Here is a 20,270-nt window from a genome sequence, read left to right as displayed (position 1 = left end):
TGCAGTGTGGCAGAGTGCATTTTCCTGCTGAAAGAGGCCAATTCCATCAGGGAATAGCGTTTCCATGAAGCGGTGTACGTGGTCACCAACAATGTTTAGGTAGGTGGTACATGTTAAAGTAACACCCACATGAATGGGAGGAGCCAAGGTTTCCCAGAAGCACATTGCCCAAAGCATCAAACTGCCTCTACCGGCTTGTCTTCTTCACATACTGCATCCCGGTGCCATCTCTTCCCCAGGTAAGCGATGCACACTCACCCGGCCATCCACATGATGTAAAAGAAAATGTGATTCAGACCAGGCCACCTTCTTCCATTACTCTGTGGTCCAGTTCTGATGATCACATGCCCGTTGTATGCACTTTTAGCTGCAAACTGGTGAGTCAGGAGGAAGTAGAGAGGAGACATTGCTGGAAGTGGAAGAAGAGGAGGTAATAAGATGTTATTTCCTATTTACACACAGTAACCCCCCATCATGTCTGTCCTCTTCCTCCATAGTCATGTCCGTCCTCTTCCTCCATAGTCATGTCCGTCCTCTTCCTCCATAGTCACGTCCGTCCTCTTCCTCCATAGTCACGTCCATCCTCTTCCTCCATAGTCACATCCGTCCTCTTCCTCCATAGTCACTGTGACGTCTTTTATCTCCAGCAGATGATGATACACACATATATAGTGTGGGAACCCAGATTAACCCCTTCCGGGGCACAACATTCCCCCACTTCCGGGGCCGGAACATTCTCCTCATTGTGGAGATAAATTCTAGTACTATGGTCCTCTAAACAAACAGCACTGACAATAAATAGACAAGACAACGACCGGGGCCAGAAAATTCCCCCACATACAGAGCCAGAACATTCTCCTCATTGTGGAGATGGGTCACCTTCTCACCTCATCAGTCTATACTAATGGATTATACAGTATGACTTTTATTACTGGTGGAGGATGGGGGGTTATTTTGGGGGGATTGGAATATGAATGTCTTTATTTTATAAGATTCAAAATAGGAAGAAAGAGGGAAAAATTTAATTTGTAGGAAATGTCCTGAAAATTATTTTTCTATAATGATCCCAGTCTCAGATATTCATCCTGAAATGTGATCAGTAAAGTCTCCGGAGAACACGGAGATCACAGGGATAGGATGTGTCCTGGCAAAGCCCAAAGACAACGTTCATATTTCAGTTTAGGAGAGGTGGGACGCACCCGGGAGAAATGATTCTGTGTACAGAAACCTCACAGAGCGCCCCCCACAGCTCCTCCTTTCAGAGAATCCCATGACATCACACTGACCTCCCAGCTTCTTCTCGCAATGTCCCTCCATCCAGAGTCTACACATTCTATGACATCATAATGATCTCACAGCTCCTCCTCGCAATGTCCCTCCATCCAGAGTCAGAGAATCCTATGACATCACACTGACCTCACAGCTCCTCCTCCCAATGTCCCTCCACCCAGAGTCAGAGAATCCCATGACATCACACTGACCTCACAGCTTCTTCTCACAATGTCCCTTCATCCAGAGTCTACACATCCTATGACATCATAATGATCTCACAGCTCCTCCTCCCAATGTCCTCCAACCAACTCTTTTCTGTTTGTTTCGATGCTCTTAGAATGTGGGAAGACCTTTGACTTCTTCACACACAAAACAGGACTGCTGGTCCTATGTTGTATGTAATGATATCAGAATGCCTATGACAAGCTTTTAACCTTCAGAATGGGGGGGGGCCCTATGTACGTAATGTAGCACCCTTCTAGTTTAGCTAGGGGGAGCTAGAGTTCTGATTGTCAGTGAGGATCAGCCTAGGTGTTATAGCCAGAATGTCAAATTATGGTCAGGGGTTTAGAGGCTCTGCAGGCTGGCTCCTCTGGAATTCCCCCCTGCTCTAGGGCTTTGGAGGAAAGTTCTAGAGGAAGATGGTGGATGTGAGGAATGACTGGCTTGCACTCTTGAGGGGTCTGGTCAATCCCCAACAGGAGGTAGGAAAGAGGCCAGGACACCCTTAAAAGTGTGGGAGCCTGCTCAGCTGCAGGAGAGTTTGGGGGGAAGATAGTGAATAAGATAGGAAGGTGCGAGGAGGCCCAATGGGATGGAGCATACCTGCAGGCCTGGAGCTGGAAAGGGAGAAGCTCAGAGTTTCATTGGCACCCAGAGCGAGGACCACCTGTAAAGCAGGGAAGGAGTGGCCCAGCTAAAAGGCCTGGAAGCAGCTACCAATCCACCAGTGATATAAGAGAGAATCTGAGTGAGTACCCCTGCACCCCCTGGGCGGATAGGGGAAGGAGCACTTTGGTGGAAAACCAGATTTGCTGCCTATTTGGGTCTGTCCACTTTTCAAGTAGCAGATACCAGATCCCCTGTTCAGAGATACCTCCCAGTTGTTGGGTGAAGAATAAAAAGTTCATCTAGGGTCTGGGGTGGTACATTAAGGAGATGCTGGCTAGTTCTCCAACCAAGACTGTGCTGCAGAGAAAGCTTGTGAATAGTTCCAAGAAGTTGTCCTCCGTTCATCAGTTCCCTTAGGCATCCTGTACACCCCTAACCCTATCGCAGTTCAAATCCCCTAAAAAAACCCCCCAAAAAACAACAAAACCAAAGCTCAGGGATTGATTTCTGATTCTGGATGCAAGTCTTAGTGAAGATGTGTGCTGCCTGGCTGTCCAGGACTATAGAGGGACCCAAAATCTTCTAGCAACTCCTATGGGGGTAGTGCTACAGTAAATTATATCTCAGCCTGAAGTTGGGTTGGAGACATGAATGGTGAGGATTCTTGGAGCGTAATTTTTTTTTTTTTGTTCAGAGCTAGAGTTATCCTGCTGTGAAATCTGGTGATCATATAACTATCACATTGCCTCCACCTCCCTCTCTGTCAGGTTCCTATAAGGTGTCAGGGTGTCACTGTCTATTTCTCCATGGAGGAGTGGGAGTATTTAGAAGGACACAAGGATCTCTACAAGGACGTCATGATGGACAATCAGCCGCCCCTCACATCACCGGGTAAGAGGAGACTTTATTGTAAAGGAGAGAGCAGTACGGAGGATCCACCTAGATCCCCCATCATCTGATAAACACATAGAAACAATGGATTCAGTCAGTGTGTGTGTTTCCTACAGATGGATCCAGTCATGGGAACCCACCAGAGAGATGTCCCCGTCCTCTGTATTCCTGGGATTCCACACAGGAAGATCACGCCATCCCTCACCATCATCAGGTAGATGAGGAACAATCACTGATGGTATCATTAGGATCTGTACATTATCTGCATTGTTACCATTGATGTCATTTTATTATATATTCAGAGTGGAAACCTGAGAGATTCTACAGTTGATATTAAAGTAGAGATAAAAGAGGAGGATGAGGATGGGGTGATGGAGGAGTCAGAGCTTCTTAAAGTACACAAAGATCTGTACCAGGACACCATGGTGGAGTCATCCAGCTACAGAAACCCACCAGAGAGATGTCCCCGTCCTCTGTATTCCCGGGATTCCACACAGGAAGGTCACAACATCCTTCACCATCATCAGGTAGATGAGGAACAATCATTGATAGGTAAGCTTTACACAAAAGAGTGTTTGTTATAATGAATGTTTATTATATCTTTCAGAGTGGAATCCTCGGGGATTATAATATTGTAGTCAAAGAAGAGTATAAAGAGGAGGATGAGGAGTATGGAGTGATGAAGCAGCTTTCTGAAGGACGGAAGGAACTCTACAAGGACATCATGATGGAGCCATCAAGTAACAGATACCCACCAGAGAGATGTCCCCGTCCTCTGTATTCCCGGGATTCCACACTGGAAGATCACACCATCCCTCACCATCATCAGGTAGATGAGGAACAATCACTGATGGTATCATTAGGATCTGTACATTATCTGCATTGTTACCATTGATGTCATTTTTATTATATATTCAGAGTGGAAACCTGAGAGATTCTAAAACTGATATTAAAGTTGAGATAAAGGAGGAGGATGATGGGGTGATGGAGGAGTCAGAGTCTCTAAACGTACACAGATATCTGTACCAGGACACCACGGTGGAGTCATTCAGCTACAGGAACCCACCAGAGAGATGTCCCCGTCCTCTGTATTCCCGGGATTCCACACAGGAAGGTCACACCATCCCTCACCATCATCAGGTAGATGATTGACAATTATTGGTAGTTGTGATTTATACACAGCATGTTTGTTACAATGAATGTTTTATTATATCTTTCAGAGTGGAATCCTCGGGGATGACAATATTGATGTTAAAGAAGAGTATAAAGAGGAGGATGAGGAGTATGGAGTGATGGAGGAGTTTTCAGAAGGACACAAGGACATGATGGAGCCACCTAATACCAGGAACCCACCAGAGAGATGTCCCCATCCTCTGTATTCCTGGGATTCCACACAGGAAGGTCACACCATCCCTCACCATCATCAGGTAGATGGATCCAGTAATGAGAACCCACCAGAGAGATGTCCCTGTCCTCTGTATTCCCGGGATTCCACACAGGAAGATCACACCATCCCTCACCATTACAAGGTTGGTGGGACAGATCATCTAAAACATGGACTGTGGAGATGATCTGTAGATTTTTTTTATGTGATGTCACAATTATTTTACAGATGATATTGTCCATCCTTCTCTCTTGGTTTAGGGTGAAGATCTGATAGATATAAAAGTTGAGGTAAAGACAGAAGAAGAGGCGTATGTGAGGGATGATCAGCAGTCTATGGAGGAGGATGGAATAACGGGGACATTTATAGAGGAGGACACTCCTACAGAGATCAGCACAGGTGAACACTAAATCCATTCCTTCACCCATACTGCTCACTGATTGGTCCAGAGTAGGGCAAAGACCGGACGATATCAGCCAGTAATACCTTGAGCTGTGTTCCCCATCCTGGATCTCTGTATTTCTCTTGGATATTCTTTGTTCTCTATGTTGCAGACACAATTTATGTATCTAGACTGCATTTTTTTGTAGATTCTGGGGTTCAGCTGGCAGCAAAATGTTGATTTTTTTACCATAGGTATTGCTTGACCTAGGCACATGGGCCTTGGGTCTTCTTCTCCTTGGGTCTTCTTCTCCTTGGGTCTTCTTCTCCTTGGGTCTTCTTCTTCTCCTTGGGTCTTCTTCTCCATGCCCAGGTCTAGCAAGATCTCTGACAGAACCATTCTCCCAGGATAACTTGTTCTGTAGTCAGTTGGCTGTGCCGGGTGGAGGGATATGTCTGTATAGTCTCAGACCCAAGTCACTGAGTGCAGTCTCAGGAGATGGGAGGCAGCGAGGTGGGACCTCTGCAACTTGTCTACAGTAAACATCCAAGCTTCCAATGATTACTAAATACCATCGTTGTGTGTCCTGACCATTACATGTAGCACCCTCCTCTAGTTAGGCTGTTAGGTTAAATTTCATTTTTGGCCCCACTGTAGTCAGTGGAGCAGTGATCTATCCTTTATCTGGTCAGGGTTTCCTAAGGTGGGTGTTTGATTTATCCTACCTGCTTCTGGAAGAAGCTTCCAGAATATAGGGCAAGGAAGAGTCAGATATCCAGTTATGAATATTTCTCATGGCTCAACCAATCCCTGGAAAGGGACATCTAGAAGGTGGCCTGGGGAGGTGATAAATGTTTAGAAAGCCTGGGCAAAGTGTCCTTTCCTCTTCAGGCAGGATTCCAGTTCTCCTGGGTGAAAGTAGGTAGGTGGTCTTTTTCCTTTTCCTTGGGGGCCCCCTCAAGATACCAACGGTCACACCTGGACACAGCTACGAGATCTCGGAAAGTGAATGCACTCAAGTCACAGCAGTTGCGATTGCAAACACTTCAGTTTTATTGGCATAACATCAGGGTTATTATACTGTAGTCTTTAGGCAAACACACCCTCAGACCTTCCAATCAAATACATGGACATTGTTTTACCTTAACTCAACAATTATTTGTATGAGGTTTGCATTTTCACTCTTCTGCTTTATCTATCATACCATATCTGCTCTAAAGCCCAGACCATGGCTATAATCTGACCTAACACCCAAGTTGTGGTTAAAACTTTTCAGAAGTGAGAGTAAACCTTATCTGCTTTTTTTGTACGGTTTGCAAAAACACTCATTTCTACATGAAGCTGAGATAGACAGTTTTGTTAGTGTGCACATATCTCATATATGTATATTAAACTAGCATCTTGTATTAGTGTATACAAAATGGATTCAGTTATATTCCATTTAATCCTTTCACTGGGGCTGCTACCCCTGGAGGCAGCTAGAATTTACTGAAATACTGGAGTTCAGGCCTCAGCAGGTGCTGAGCTGTGGGACTGGAAAAGACTTTTATTGAATTTTGTCTGGAGGGCACTGCATTGAAGTTCTGGTCTGGAGCAGGATCTTTTATCTCCCTCACTGTGGAAGCTGGATAAGACCTGATTTGGGACTTTCATGTGTCCTATTAATTGCTGATACCTTTTCGGAGTATCTTGAACCCCTTTAAACCCATCTCCTGTTTCAAGACTTTCAGCAATTCATAGTGAACAGCCATTCCCTAGACCAGCAATGGGCAAACTACGGCCCGCGGGCCGTATACGGCCCGGCGGACCTTTTAATCCGGCCCGGCGGACCTTTTAATCCGGCCCGTGGAGCGTGATACTGTCAGGCTGGCTGTCAGGAGACCGGTGTAGCATGAAAATCTGTCTCCTATGAGGATCTGTCCCCCTCGACGTATCTGCGCATGTGCCGGAGATCGCCGATCGGCTGCTAATGCCTGAAACTGGCACACGCGCAGATACGTCGAGGGGGACAGATCCTCATAGGAGACAGATTTTCATGCTACACCGGAACGGCGCGGGAACACGGCGAGAGGAACTCGCGGAGCAAAGGTAAGTGAATTGACACAGGGGGGACTTGGGGACTTAATATGGGGGATGAATTACTATATGGGGGATGAATTACTATAGGGGGGATGAATTACTATATGGGGGATGAATTACTATGGGGGATGAATTACTATATGGGGGATGAATTACTATGAGAGATGAATTACTATATGGGGGATGAATTACTATATGGGGGATGAATTACTATGAGAGATGAATTACTATATGGGGGATGAATTACTATATGGGGGGATGAATTACTATATGGGGGATGAATTACTATATGGGGGATGAATTACTATATGGGGGATGAATTACTATAGGGGATGAATTACTATGGGGGATGAATTACTATATGGGGGATGAATTACTATATGGGGGATGAATTACTATATGGGGGATGAATTACTATGGGGGATGAATTACTATATGGGGGATGAATTACTATGGGGGATGAATTACTATATGGGGGATGAATTACTATGGGGGATGAATTACTATGGGGGATGAATTACTATATGGGGGATGAATTACTATATGGGGGATGAATTACTATATGGGGGATGAATTACTATGGGGGATGAATTACTATGGGGGATGAATTACTATATGGGGGATGAATTACTATGGGGGATGAATTACTATATGGGGGATGAATTACTATGGGGGATGAATTACTATGGGGATGAATTACTATGGGGGATGAATTACTATATGGGGGATTAATTACTATGCTTACTATGGGGGAATATTACTATACTTACTATGGATGACACATACACATCATTCATCTACTCTTGGTCCGGCCCCCGGGTCCAATATATGAACCCATTGCGGCCCTCAAGTCAAAAAGTTTGCCCTGCCCTAGACTGAACCTGAATTGTTGGCAGGGGCGGACTGACAACTCATGGGGCTCCTGGGCCATAGGGGATCATGGGGCCCCTGTGTTCCTGCCCAAACTCAAAAAAGCCAATGAAAAAGGTACCAGGGGCATCTCATGAGGCCCCCTACTGACCCCGGGCCCTCGGGCAGTGCCCGAGTTTCCAAATGGTCAGTCCGCCCCTGATTGTCAGGGTGTGTGAAACTGTGTGTGTGACTGGCAACCTCTACTACTAGTACTCTACTACTAAAAGTACTACTTTGGGGGAGCCCGTCTATTCTCTCTATTTAACCCCTTTGTGGCTGAGCACTACATACTGTACACTATGTAATGTATATTGAACATTACGTAGTCCCGTCCTTTATACTCCGTGGTTTACATTCCAGAATTCTGATACTATAGAACAGGGGTATCAAACTGGTGGCCCTCCAAGTCCCATCATGCCTCTGCCATTGGGAGTCATGCTTGTAACTCAATCTTGCAATGCCTCATGGGACTTGTAGTTTGGGCAACAGCTGGAGGGCCGCCATTTTGACACCCGTGATATAGAATTTTAACTGTTGTACCCTATACAATGTGTTGTATATTACATAGGCCTGACCTCAGAATTCTGCTAGAAGCACAGTATATATTCTCTTTTGTTACACCCATTTCCTCCCAGCTGGACATTTCGGATGATGTGATTGGAGCACAGACTTTTACATGGTGATAATAATGTGATAACATCCTCCAACTTTGGATCCTTAAACAGAAAGTGATAATGAGGGAGGAGTCAATACCCCAATGATGGTGGTCTTCAGGATCAGTCCAGTCTTCATCTTGGTTGTTCTTCCCCCATCCTCACTCTCTGACCTCTGGTGGGGCTCAGCCCCGCTGTTCTTCATGACTAAATCATGGAGTAAATAAGGAAGTGCAGTACTTCTTGTGTTGGTAAGATGGCGATGAGTGATAGAGGGGGTGGGGACCCTCGTCCTATAATCCCCTCATCACTGTCCCTCCTATAAAAGACAGTTGTGGTTGTTTCCTCACTCTCTGACTAAGGTCCATGAATAAAGAAATGACCTGGTAGGAGATCAGAGGAGCCATTTCCTAGTTCCCTTGAGGGTGGAATTGTAAGCTCCTCAGAGACCAAGCTGCCTGATGTGGGCGGAGTCCTGGTTTGGGGGAACCAATCAGCTCCTGTCTAGTAATCCTCTTTGTCTTTGTATTTTAGTCCATGGCCGGGAGATGAGGAAAACCTCCGAGGATTGTCTCACTTTGTCTCCAGACTGGAAAGTAGAAGATGAGGACATCACACAGTATAGTCCAGGAGAAAACCTGGCTCCCTCCAATGTCCATCTGGCACCACCCAGTGTAGATGGACCATCGGATTCCTCGTATCCTGAGGAACCTCAGACTGTGCGGGACCGGGCCGGCCTTCCAACAGGGAAGAGCTTCTCCTGTACTGAGTGCGGGAAATGTTTTGTATATAAATCAGAACTTGTCTCACATCAGAGGTCCCACACGGGGGAAAAGCCGTATTCCTGTCCTGAGTGTGAGAAATGTTTTTCACAGAAGTCCAGTCTTTACAGACATCAGAAATTGCACACGGGAGAAAAGCCATATTCCTGTCCTGAGTGCGGGAAATGTTTTTTAAATAAGTCCAGTCTCCACAGACATCAGAGGCTTCATACGGGTGAGAAGCCACATTCCTGTTCTGAGTGCGGGAAATGTTTTATACAAAAATCAAACCTTGTCACACATCAAAGGTCTCATATAGGGGAAAAGCTTTATTCTTGCCATGAGTGCGGGAAATGTTTTTCAAATAAGTCCAGACTTTACAGTCATCAGAGGCTTCACACAGATGAGAAGCAATATTCCTGTACTGAGTGCGGGAAATGCTTTATACCAAAATTAAAACTTGTCACACATCAGAGGGCTCACACGGGGGCAAAGTCGTATTCCTGTCCTGAGTGCGGAAAATGTTTTTCGGAGATGTCCATTCTTTCTAATCAGCAATTGCACACGGGAGAGATTCCATATTTCTGTTCTGAGTGCGGAAAATGTTTTTCAAATAAGTTCTATCTTTACAGACATCAGAGATTGCACACAGGTGGGAAGCCGTATTCCTGTCCTGAGTGCGGGAAATGTTTTTCAGTGAAGTCCAATTTTTACAGACATCAGAGATCTCACAAGGGAAAGAAACCGTATTCCTGCCCTGTGAATGGGAAACCTGGAGAGCACTGGGAGACCACGAGATGGCCGACGATGGAGAGTCACATGTGTGGGTATAGTTACACGTTTCGAGGTGGGGCTGCTTCTTTCTAAACCAATAGGGAGGGCTCCTTGGGCAGGATGGCTTTATATAGGCCAGGAGGGCCAAAGGGTTCAGCCCCGCCATGGTGAATATTGGTCGTTTTTTTTAATACATCGATTTTCAATAATGGTCATTTCTCTATTGTTCTGATGGAGGTATTTCGGGAAAAATACCTCATTATGGCCAGTAGATGGAGCTGGCCATCATAGGAAATCACTGTGCTGAATAAATATTTGTCTGGATTTGTCATAGCTGGGCAAATGCTCGTCCTTTGAATTGTCTATAAACAGAACGTTTCCTTCGTCAGGCATTGTCCCATACCAATACCTGGGATCATAATCACGCTCTTATGAGTACACTAGACATCGAAGAACATCAGTTAATTAACCGCCTCCCACCCGCCATATAAGGAAAGGATGGGCGGCGGTTCTCTCATTTTGGGAGGATGTCATATGACGTCCTCCCACTAACTCTAACGCCGGGGGTGGCACAGCGATTGGTGGATCACTAATCATACTAAAGAGTCGGCTCTGTCATGTGATCTGTTGTGTCCAATCAGAGCTGATCACATGTAAACAAAGAAATGTCGGTTATTGGCAGTCACACTGACAGCTCTGGAGGAGAGGAGAGCCGGTAAGCAGCATTCCTCAGAGGGGACATGTACACTGATCATCAGTGTAGCCCCATCAGTGCCACATGTCAGTGTCCATCAATGCCACATACATGTGCACATCAGTGCATATATGTGCCACATATCAGTGCCTACTAGTGCACATCAATGCCACATATCAGTGCCCATCAGATCTGCCTTTGTATCAACTATCAGTGCCAATAAGTGCCGCCAATCAGTGCCCATCAGTGCTGTCTATCAGTGCCACCTATCAGTGCCGCCTAGCAATGCCGTATATGAGTTCTGTCTTTTAGTGATGCCTGTCAATGCCCATCAGTGCCTCCTATCAGTGCCTGTCAGTGCTGCCTGTCAGTACCACCTATCAGTGCCTGTCAGTGCTGTCTTTCAGTGCCCATCAGTGATGCCTGTCAGTGCTGTCTAACAGTGCCACCTAACAGTGTTAGTCAGTGCCACCTATCAGTGCCATATATGAGTGCCGCCTATCAGTGCCATATATGAGTGCCGCCTTTCAGTGCCCATCGGTGATGCTTGTCAATGCCCATCAGTGCCGCCTATCAGTGCCATATATGAGTGCTGACTTTGTGCCCATGGGTGATGCCTGTCAATGCCCATCAGTGCCGCCTATCAGTGCCATATATGAGTACCACCTTTCAGTGCCCATCGGTGATGCCTGGCAATGCCCATCAGTGCCGCCTATCAGTACCATGTATGAGTTCCGCCTTTCAGTGCCCATCGGTGATGCTTGTCAATGCCCATCAGTGCCGCCTATCAGTGCCATATATGAGTGCTGACTTTGTGCCCATGGGTGATGCCTGTCAATGCCCATCAGTGCCGCCTATCAGTGCCATATATGAGTGCCGCCTTTCAGTGCCCATCGGTGATGCCTGTCAATGCCCATCAGTGCCGCCTATCAGTGCCATATATGAGTGCCGCCTTTCAGTGCCCATCGGTGAGGCCTGTCAATGCCCATCAGTGCCGCCTGTCAGTGCTCATCAGTGCCATATATGAGTGCTGACTTTCAGTGCCCATCAGTGATGCCTGCCAATGCCCATCAGTGTCACCTATCAGTGCCGCCTGTCAGTGCTCATCAGTGCCCATCTCTGCAGCCTCATTAGTGCACATCAGTGAAGGAGAAACATTACTTATTTACAAAATTTTATAACAAAAACTAAGAAAAAATTTTTTTTTTTAATTTTCAGTTGTTTTTGGTTTGTTTAGCAAAAAAGAAATACCCCAGAGGTGATTAAATACCACCAAAAGAAAGCTCTATCTGTCTAAAAAAAAAAATGATAAAAAATGTGTTTGGGTACAGTGTTGCATGACCGTGCAATTGTCATTCGCAGTGCGACAGCGCTGAAAGCTGACAATTGGCCGGGACAGGAAGGGGGTGAAAGTTCCCGGTGGCGAGGGGTTAAACCAACCATTGATTTAAAATGGAAAATACCTCATCTGCTACTGAATGACACTAAAGATCTTCAGGAATAGCACCATCCATTGGCCAAATGTGGTATTTTCCATTTTAAATCAATGGAAAACATTCGACCAATACCGCAAATAGCCTAATGGCATTCGTTTTTGTTTTTTTTTTAACCCCCCCCCCCCAGGTACAGAGAAGGAATATACAGAACATGTACTTACACCTTGCTATGCACATTTTTTTTTTAATAAACCCCTTCAATGTCACAAGATTTTTTTTTTTTGGGGGGGGCAGTATGTAACAGTTGAATGAATGAACCTCTTTGCAATGTTATTACCAGGCTGCAGCTAGGGGGAGCTCTAATGTTTAGAGCAGAGGTGGCTCAATCCTTTTGAAGTGCGAGGGCCACTTACGTGGCTTGGTAAGTGGTCACGAGCCACAATGAAATGATTCAGAATTTAGATTTTTTTTTTTTATATTTTGAATAGAATAATAAACATTTTCCTCCTGCAACTGCTGAATGCCGGTGGGAGGGAGATGAGGAAAAGTCGGCTTTCCTGTATAAGCCGCCTCCACCACCTCTCCCATCTAGGTGTAAAATAGAATTTGACAGGGAGGCTGCATGGGCCCCCTGGAGCATGGGTCGGGGGGCCTTTGCGACCCTTGACTCTACACCAGTAGTTTGGTTTTTTTTGTAATGGTTGAACTGGATGGACTTTTGTCTTTTTGCCTCCACCTCCATGTTCCAGACAAGAGATTTTCCCGACCAATCGGATTTCTTCCTTTACTATTTCCTGATTTTATGACTGCAATCTTGTTAAATGTATAATTTAGAATAAAGCATATGTTGATAAAAAAAAAACAATTCTGTGTGCCGTTACAATGAAGACAACCTTCGATGCCCCCTTCCATGCCCAAAAATGACTCACTTTAGAGTTACAGTGTTCCTAAACCCACAACAGTACAATCAGTCTGTATATGCAGTAAAGCATGCTTGTTATACTCACTGTGGAACCTAAGGGGTTAATCCTGTGTAAAAAGGATGTTTGATCCTGCCTTCTCTGATCCTCCCCTTCTTCTACTGTCCCCAATCCACCTGCTGATAGTACAGAGCTCTAGGAGTCACTCTGCACATGCTTATTTGGTGTATATTGCTTGAGAGTTTTTTATTTATTTATTTATTTTGGGAGGGAGCAAGCATAGGGCAAATCAGCACTGTCCAGACAGAGGGTCAATGATCATGCAGCCTCATTGGACAGTCAGAGCAGAATGAAAACTCATCCTACAAGCTTTAACCAGTGCTTGGCCGGACACTGATAGAAGTCACAAATTTGCTGATGAGAAAAGCAGTTTATATTTGCTAAAATAATTGCATTTCCATGTTGTGTGTACTGTGGGAGACCAGATATAGTGAATGCAGGGTCCGGGGAGAGCGGATATAGTGAATGCGGGGTCCGGGGAGACCGGATATAGTGAATGCGGTGTCCGGGGAGACCGGATATAGTGAATACGGGGTCCGGAGAGAGCGAATGAAGTGAATGTGGGGTCCGGGGAGAGCGGATATAGTAAATACGGGGTCCGGGGATAGTGGATATAGTGAATGCGGGGTCCGGGGAGAGCGGATATAGTGAATGCGGGGTCCGGGGAGAGCGGATATAGTGAATGCGGGGTCCGGGGAGAGCGGTTATATTGAATGTGGGGTCCGGGGAGAGCGGATATAATGAATACAGGGTGCAGGGAGAGTGGATATAATGAATGCAGGGTCCAGGGAGAGTGGATATAGTGAATGCAGGGTCCAGGGAGACCGGATATAGTGAATGCAGGGTCCGGGGAGAGCGGATATAGTGAATGCAGGGTCCAGGGAGATCAGATATAGTGAATGCGGGGTCCGGGGAGATCAGATATGGTGAATGCAGGGTTCGGGGAGATCAGATATAGTGAATGCGGGTTCCGAGGAGATCAGATATAGTAAATGCAGGGTCGGGGGAGACCGGATATAGTGAATGCGGGGTCCGGGGAGAGTGGATATAGTGAATGCGGGGTCTGGGGAGATCAGATATAGTAAATGCAGGGTCGGGGGAGACCGGATATAGTGAATGCGGGGTCCGGGGAGAGTGGATATAGTGAATGCAGGGTCCGGGGAGAGTGGATATAGTGAATGCAGGGTACCAGGAGACCAGATATAGTGAATGCAGGGTCCTGGGAGACCGGATATAGTGAATGCAGTGTCCTGGGAGACCGGATATAGTGAATCCAGGGTCCGGGGAGATCAGATATAGTGAATGCAGGGTCCGGGGAGAGCGGATATGGTGAATGCGGGGTCCGGGGAGAGCGGATATAGTGAATGCAGGGTCCGGGGAGACCGGATATAGTGACTGCAGGGTACGAGGAGACCAGATATAGTGAATGCAGGGTCCGGGGAGAGCGGATATAGTGAATGCAGGGTCCGGGGAGAGCGGATATAGTGAATGCAGGGTCCGGGGAGACCGGATATAGTGAATGCAGGGTCCGGGGAGAGCGGATATAGTGAATGCAGTGTCCGGGGAGAGCGGATATAGTGAATGCAGTGTCCGGGGAGACCAGATATAATGAATGCAGTGTCCGGGGAGACCAGATATAATGAATGCTTGGTCCAGGGTTTAGTAACACTTTAACCATCAATAATGGGCCTAAAATTGTTCTCACTCCAGTGTGCACAGGGAGCAATGCGTGCAGTGCAATCAACATTAGCAACATGTGCATTTATGTTTGCATGTGAAGGTTAGAAAAAATTTGGGGGAAAGGTTTTTATCATCTTGAGTGTAACTTTTTAAATTTTTGTTCCCCTTATCTATTGCTTTCAAATCAGAAACCGATAACCCCTTATCTGATAGGATATTGTTGTGACAAGTTCTCTTTAATGAGACATCAGGGGTCTACTTGGACAGATGGTCTCCCTCCCCTCTACATGGCAACATCTGCCATACCTGCTGGGCTCGCAGGTGGGACAGACTGTGGTTGGTGACCAATGAGAGAAGGACCCCCTTACAAAGGATCTGTCTTGTAAGGAATTTGTTGAAAATGGGAGGCCCACAAAAACTTGGAGCATACTGGGAAAATGAAGTGTACGCAGTAGGGGAACATAAAGGGCAAGGTCATATCTATGAAGATAAACCAAAAAAAAAGCCAACAAACCATCGAGGGAGACTCAGCACAACCAACTACTCCCTAGCAATGATTTGCCTGTAGAAGGTATTACACCAGAGAGGGCAAAGACAAATACCACAAGATAACAGCAGAGGAAAGCAACAACCCAGGGGGAACAGATTCGGATACCAGGGGTGTAGATAAGAGGGGGGGATAGGGGGGTCCAAAGCTGACACTGGGTGGAAGCTCCTTAGCCACCGCTCCTTCCACATGACACAGCTGAGGGATAGGCCCTCTTCACTGAGCTCACTCTGAACTGCCTGTTCTGGTGGTTGGATTTCAAGGGAGGAGAGTTACATTCCTTGCCCCCCTTCAGTCAGAGGGCAACTGCCACCTACTAGGTCCAGCAACAGACACCCTGGCAGCTAGAGGAGACTTAGGTGATATCCCCAACATCATGCAACTTGGCATATGTGTTGGGATGTATCAACCCTAGACTAGCCTTTCTAACACTCTTCCCTCTACCCCGCCTTCTAACTGTACCCCAGCTACCCAACTTCAGTACCTTTACCTCTATATCACCACCCTCCTCTTTGCTGGCCCCTGACAAGTAGGGTCCACACTCCTATCCAGGTTGTTGATACTTCACAGTGTAGCCAATTGATTCGCTAGATAGTTTTTGTTCTACTTAAAAGAGACATTTTTGGTCATACTTCCCTTGTAGATCACAGGAGTGCACTTACTATCCCAAGATGATCTTCACAGAGCCACTGCTAACTATAGAAGGATCCCGACCACAATGTCGGGATCCACCCAGCTACCTGAGTAACAGCTGGCTCTGGTTCTCAAGTGTGCGGCTCAGAGCCAAAGCCATCTGTGCCCACCCTCTCTCCAGCTCAATGCTACGGTGAGTGCTGGAGGGGCAGAGTGGGGGGGGCAGTGACTGACAGTGCTGTGAGAAGACCAAGAGCTGCGCCATCAGTGATCATGTGATCTCTTGAGGTCTAGGTCCTTCAGCCAGTGGGGGACAGCATCACGCCCAAGCCGCAGTATTGAGGTATGTGTGTTTGTTTATTTATTATAACCCAAAACTTCCCCTTTATTTCTAATATAGTTTATTCTGAGCACTATTTGAGAATTTATTAGTAACCACTTGGTACTCACAATGCCCCTTGGTCACAGTTGGTTTACTCACAGCACCCAAACAGTACAAAGTGCCCGTTCAGTGCTCACAGAGCCCCCTCAGTACAAACAGTGCCCGTTCAGTGCTCACAGCGCCCCCTCAGTACAAACAGTGCCCGTTCAGTGCTCACAGCGCCCCCTCAGTACAAACAGTGCCCGTTCACTGCTCACAGCGCCCCCTCAGTACAAACAGTGCCCGTTCAGTGCTCACAGAGCCCCCTCAGTACAAACAGTGCCCGTTCAGTGCTCACAGAGCCCCCTCAGTACAAACAGTGCCCGTTCAGTGCTCACAGAGCCCCCTCAGTACAAACAGTGCCCGTTCAGTGCTCACAGTGCCCCCTCAGTAAAAACAGTGACCGTTCAGTGCTCACAGCACCCCTCAGTACAAACAAAGCCTCCTCAGTGCTCACAGCGCCCCCTCAGTACAAACAGTGCCCGTTCAGTGCTCACAGAGCCCCCTCAGTACAAACAGTGCCCGTTCAGTGCTCACAGCGCCCCCTCAGTACAAACAGTGCCCGTTCACTGCTCACAGCGCCCCCTCAGTACAAACAGTGCCCGTTCAGTGCTCACAGAGCCCCCTCAGTACAAACAGTGCCCGTTCAGTGCTCACAGCACCTCCTCAGTACAAACAGTGCCCGTTCAGTGCTCACAGTGCCTCATCAGTACAAACAGTACCCATTCAGTGCTCACAGCGCCCCCTCAGTACAAACAGTGCCCGTTCAGTGCTCACAGCGCCCCCTCAGTACAAACAGTGCCCATTCAGTGCTCACAGCGCCCCCTCAGTACAAACAGTACCCGTTCAGTGCTCACAGAGCCCCCTCAGTACAAACAGTGCCCGTTCAGTGCTCACAGTGCCTCATCAGTACAAACAGTGCCCGTTCAGTGCTCACAGCGCCCCCTCAGTACAAACAGTGCCCACTCAGTGCTCACAGCGCCCCCTCAGTACAAATCTTACCACGTACTCAGATGCAGGAATATACCGCTCAGTATATTGTTCGAAGTTCACGGTCGAACATTCTGTAGGTTTGAATGTTCGACCACTAACAGAACAGGGAGGCGTTCGGCCCATCACTAATAAAGATATACAGTCCATACCAGGGGCGGACTTATAACTTATTGGGCCCCAGGGCAACAGGGGATCATGGGGCCCCTTTTTCCTCACCCACACTCAAACCACACCCAAAAAAGCCTATTAAACGTACTAGGGGCATCTCATGGGGCCCCCTACTGACCCTGGGCCCTCGGGCAGTGCCTGAGTACCCGTATGGTCAGTCCACCCCTGGTCCATACACACACAGCACAAGGCCGGGTTCACACAAAGAGAGGATTTCTCAGGGCTGCAGTTCCACTAAGCTCCACAAGATGGTGATCTCACATGTACCCAAGCAGGAAGTCTCTATGGAAAACAGGAAGTGGTGTCAGGTACAGACAGGAAGTGATGTCAGTACAGATGGGAAGTGTGGTCAGTACAGGCAGGAAATTCCATGCGATACCAAGAAAAGAGAAGACATTTCTGGACCTGGAAGGAGGTAATACGATATGATTTCTCTTCTGTTCATTGAAGGACACAGCCAGATTTTCATGGCGAATGGGTTTGATGTCGCCACCGGCAGGAGCAGAAGTCTAGGTGCCAAAACTTAAAACACACCCCAGAGGTGACACCCTGCTGGTGGCCAACCCCTCATCTTCAACGCAAGTCTTAGTTTTTCTCCTAGGGCTCAGGGGTGAGGACTTAGGACTTTTTTCTGCTCTATTTTTTTTTTTTTCTCTGGTTGATGGCTTTTTTCTTCGGTTGATGAATTTCTCTATCTTCAGCAGGGGCGGACTGACAACTCATGGGGCCCCCGGGCAATAGGGGATCATAGGGCCCCTGTGTCCTTGCCCAAACTCAAAAAAGCCTATGAAAAAGGTACCAGGGGCATCTCATGGGGCCCCCTACTGACCCAGGGGCCCTCGGGCAGTGCCTGAGTTTCCAAATGGTCAGTCTGCCCATGATCTTCAGTCAACTGCGGTGTTGGGTGGCAGGTCAGATACATATAGATTTGGGTGGGATAAGCTGGGTTCGAAGGCGACAGCTCCCTAGTACTGGGCATGCTAAAATGGTTTGTGCTTTCTGTGGTGGAACCTTTTCACTGGTGGAACTCAGCCTGCAAAACTCATCCACTCATGGAGGCTTCTGCCCTCTCCTCAAATGCAAGCCATGCAGCATCAGGGTCCCCTTGGCCCTCTTTACCTTTTTGACACTTTTTCCTCTGTGATGGAACTGTTTGTTTCTTGCATTAAGGGCTCACACCCGCAACCAATCTCCCGGTCAGGATTCTAGGAATGACCAGAAATGTGTGGACTGACACAGGGAAACACAGACTTCAGGTATAGCCTGTAAAACAATCCAATTTATTAAAAGCAACACAAACAAACGCAGTGCAAACAAACCAAACCCAAAACTAACATAGATATGTACAACCAGCTGCAACAAACCTTAAACTAATAGGTGCCAGTGCAGTCAGGGCTGGAGAGGTGGAATGGTCAGGCCGGCCGTAGGGTTCTGTAACGACTGCCTGGTGGTACCTCTAGCGGTCCTCAGGACAAGATTCCCCAGGGCGCGGAGTCTAAGTCCCAGTCTGCTTATTCACCAGGGCCCCTGATGGTGGGGATGGACTTGGAGCAGACAGGAACCAGGTCGCGGCCCCGGAGTACACCTGCTCATGGTAGAGGGATCCGCCAGAGGTGAGTGTAGGTAGGAAGCCTGATGTGAAGAGGCAGAAGGTTTGAGCAGGGACGGCTGGAATCCGTGCAGGATGGATGGATGGCAGAGTAATTAGCGTGGTCAGACGGGCCAGGTAAGCAACGTGCGGGCAGCGAGGTACCGAAGGAGCAGGCAGAGAATGGTCAGGGTCACAAGCTGGGTTCAGTAACTCACGGGCAGCGCGGTACAGAGGATCGGGCAGAGAATGGTCAGGGTCACAATCCAGGTTCAGTAACTCACGGGCAGTGAGGTACTGGAGGAGCAGGCAGAGAACGGTCAGGGTCACAAGCTGGGTTCAGTAACTCACGGGCAGTGAGGTACTGGAGGAGCAGGCAGAGAATAGTCAGGGTCACAAGCTGGGTTCAGTAACTCACGGGCAGCGCGGTACAGAGGATCAGGCAGAGAATGGTCAGGGTCACAATCCAGGTTCAGTAACTCACGGGCAGTGAGGTACCGGAGAAGCAGGCAGAGAACGGTCAGGGTCACAAGCCGGGTTCAGTAACTCATGGGCAGTGAGGTACCGGAGGAGCAGGCAGAGAATGGTCAGGGTCACAAGCCGGGTTCAGTAACTCACGGGCAGCGCGGTACAGAGGATCAGGCAGAGAATGGTCAGGGTCACAAGCCGGGTTCAGTAACTCACGGGCAGCACAGTACAAAGGATCAGGCAAGCCAGGGGTTAAACAGGAGATGGTCAGCAGAAGTCATAATCAGGCAGGGTCGGCAACAAATCAGACAGGAACACAGGATACAAGATACAGGGGCTCATGGGAAACATACACCAAGGCCCTGACTGCAGGTCTAGCCATCCCTTAAATACACCTCCTGCAATCAGCTTCAGGTGTTTGGCTGACTGCAGGAGTGAGCCTCTGGTTGCTGAGAGCACCCGCTGGCCAGCCTTGGTACTGCAGCCCACAAGGCAGGTGAGTCCCACCACCCTTGGCGAGTCCATTCCTGACACTCCCTCTTACACCAAAGGCTGTTTCCAATGAGTAGGACGGCAAGAAGTCCTCTCTGATAGATCCAGAGACCTCTGAAGTGGATGCCTCGCCTCCTACTTCAAAAAGTGAAGAGGAGCTACTGGAGGCACTGAAAGAAGGGGATTCCTCAGATGGAATGATGGTGGCTTTAAAACGTCTTGAAAGAGGAC

The 20,270-nt window shown here is 47.7% G+C and overlaps 1 protein-coding gene across 1 annotated transcript in view; it reads left to right on the top strand.

The window, feature by feature from the left end:
- Positions 1-2,846: 2,846 nt before the first annotated feature.
- Positions 2,847-20,270, top strand: part of LOC149441080 (uncharacterized) — a 30,391-nt gene continuing 12,967 nt past the window's right edge. The window contains 8 exon segments of the mRNA XM_089657722.1: positions 2,847-2,994; positions 3,111-3,208; positions 3,297-3,521; positions 3,602-3,823; positions 3,913-4,134; positions 4,215-4,523; positions 4,639-4,773; positions 8,944-10,029. Of these exon segments, the coding sequence (XP_089513848.1) occupies positions 2,910-2,994; positions 3,111-3,208; positions 3,297-3,521; positions 3,602-3,823; positions 3,913-4,134; positions 4,215-4,523; positions 4,639-4,773; positions 8,944-10,029 (2,382 nt within the window). The 5' untranslated portion in view covers positions 2,847-2,909.

This window comes from Staurois parvus, unplaced genomic scaffold (assembly GCF_062004578.1).
Source record: "Staurois parvus isolate SC_StPar_1 unplaced genomic scaffold, SC_StPar_1.0 ptg001026l, whole genome shotgun sequence".
NCBI lineage: Eukaryota > Metazoa > Chordata > Amphibia > Anura > Ranidae > Staurois > Staurois parvus.
Note: the sequence above shows the minus strand (reverse complement) of the source record. Positions and strands in the feature narration are given on the sequence as shown.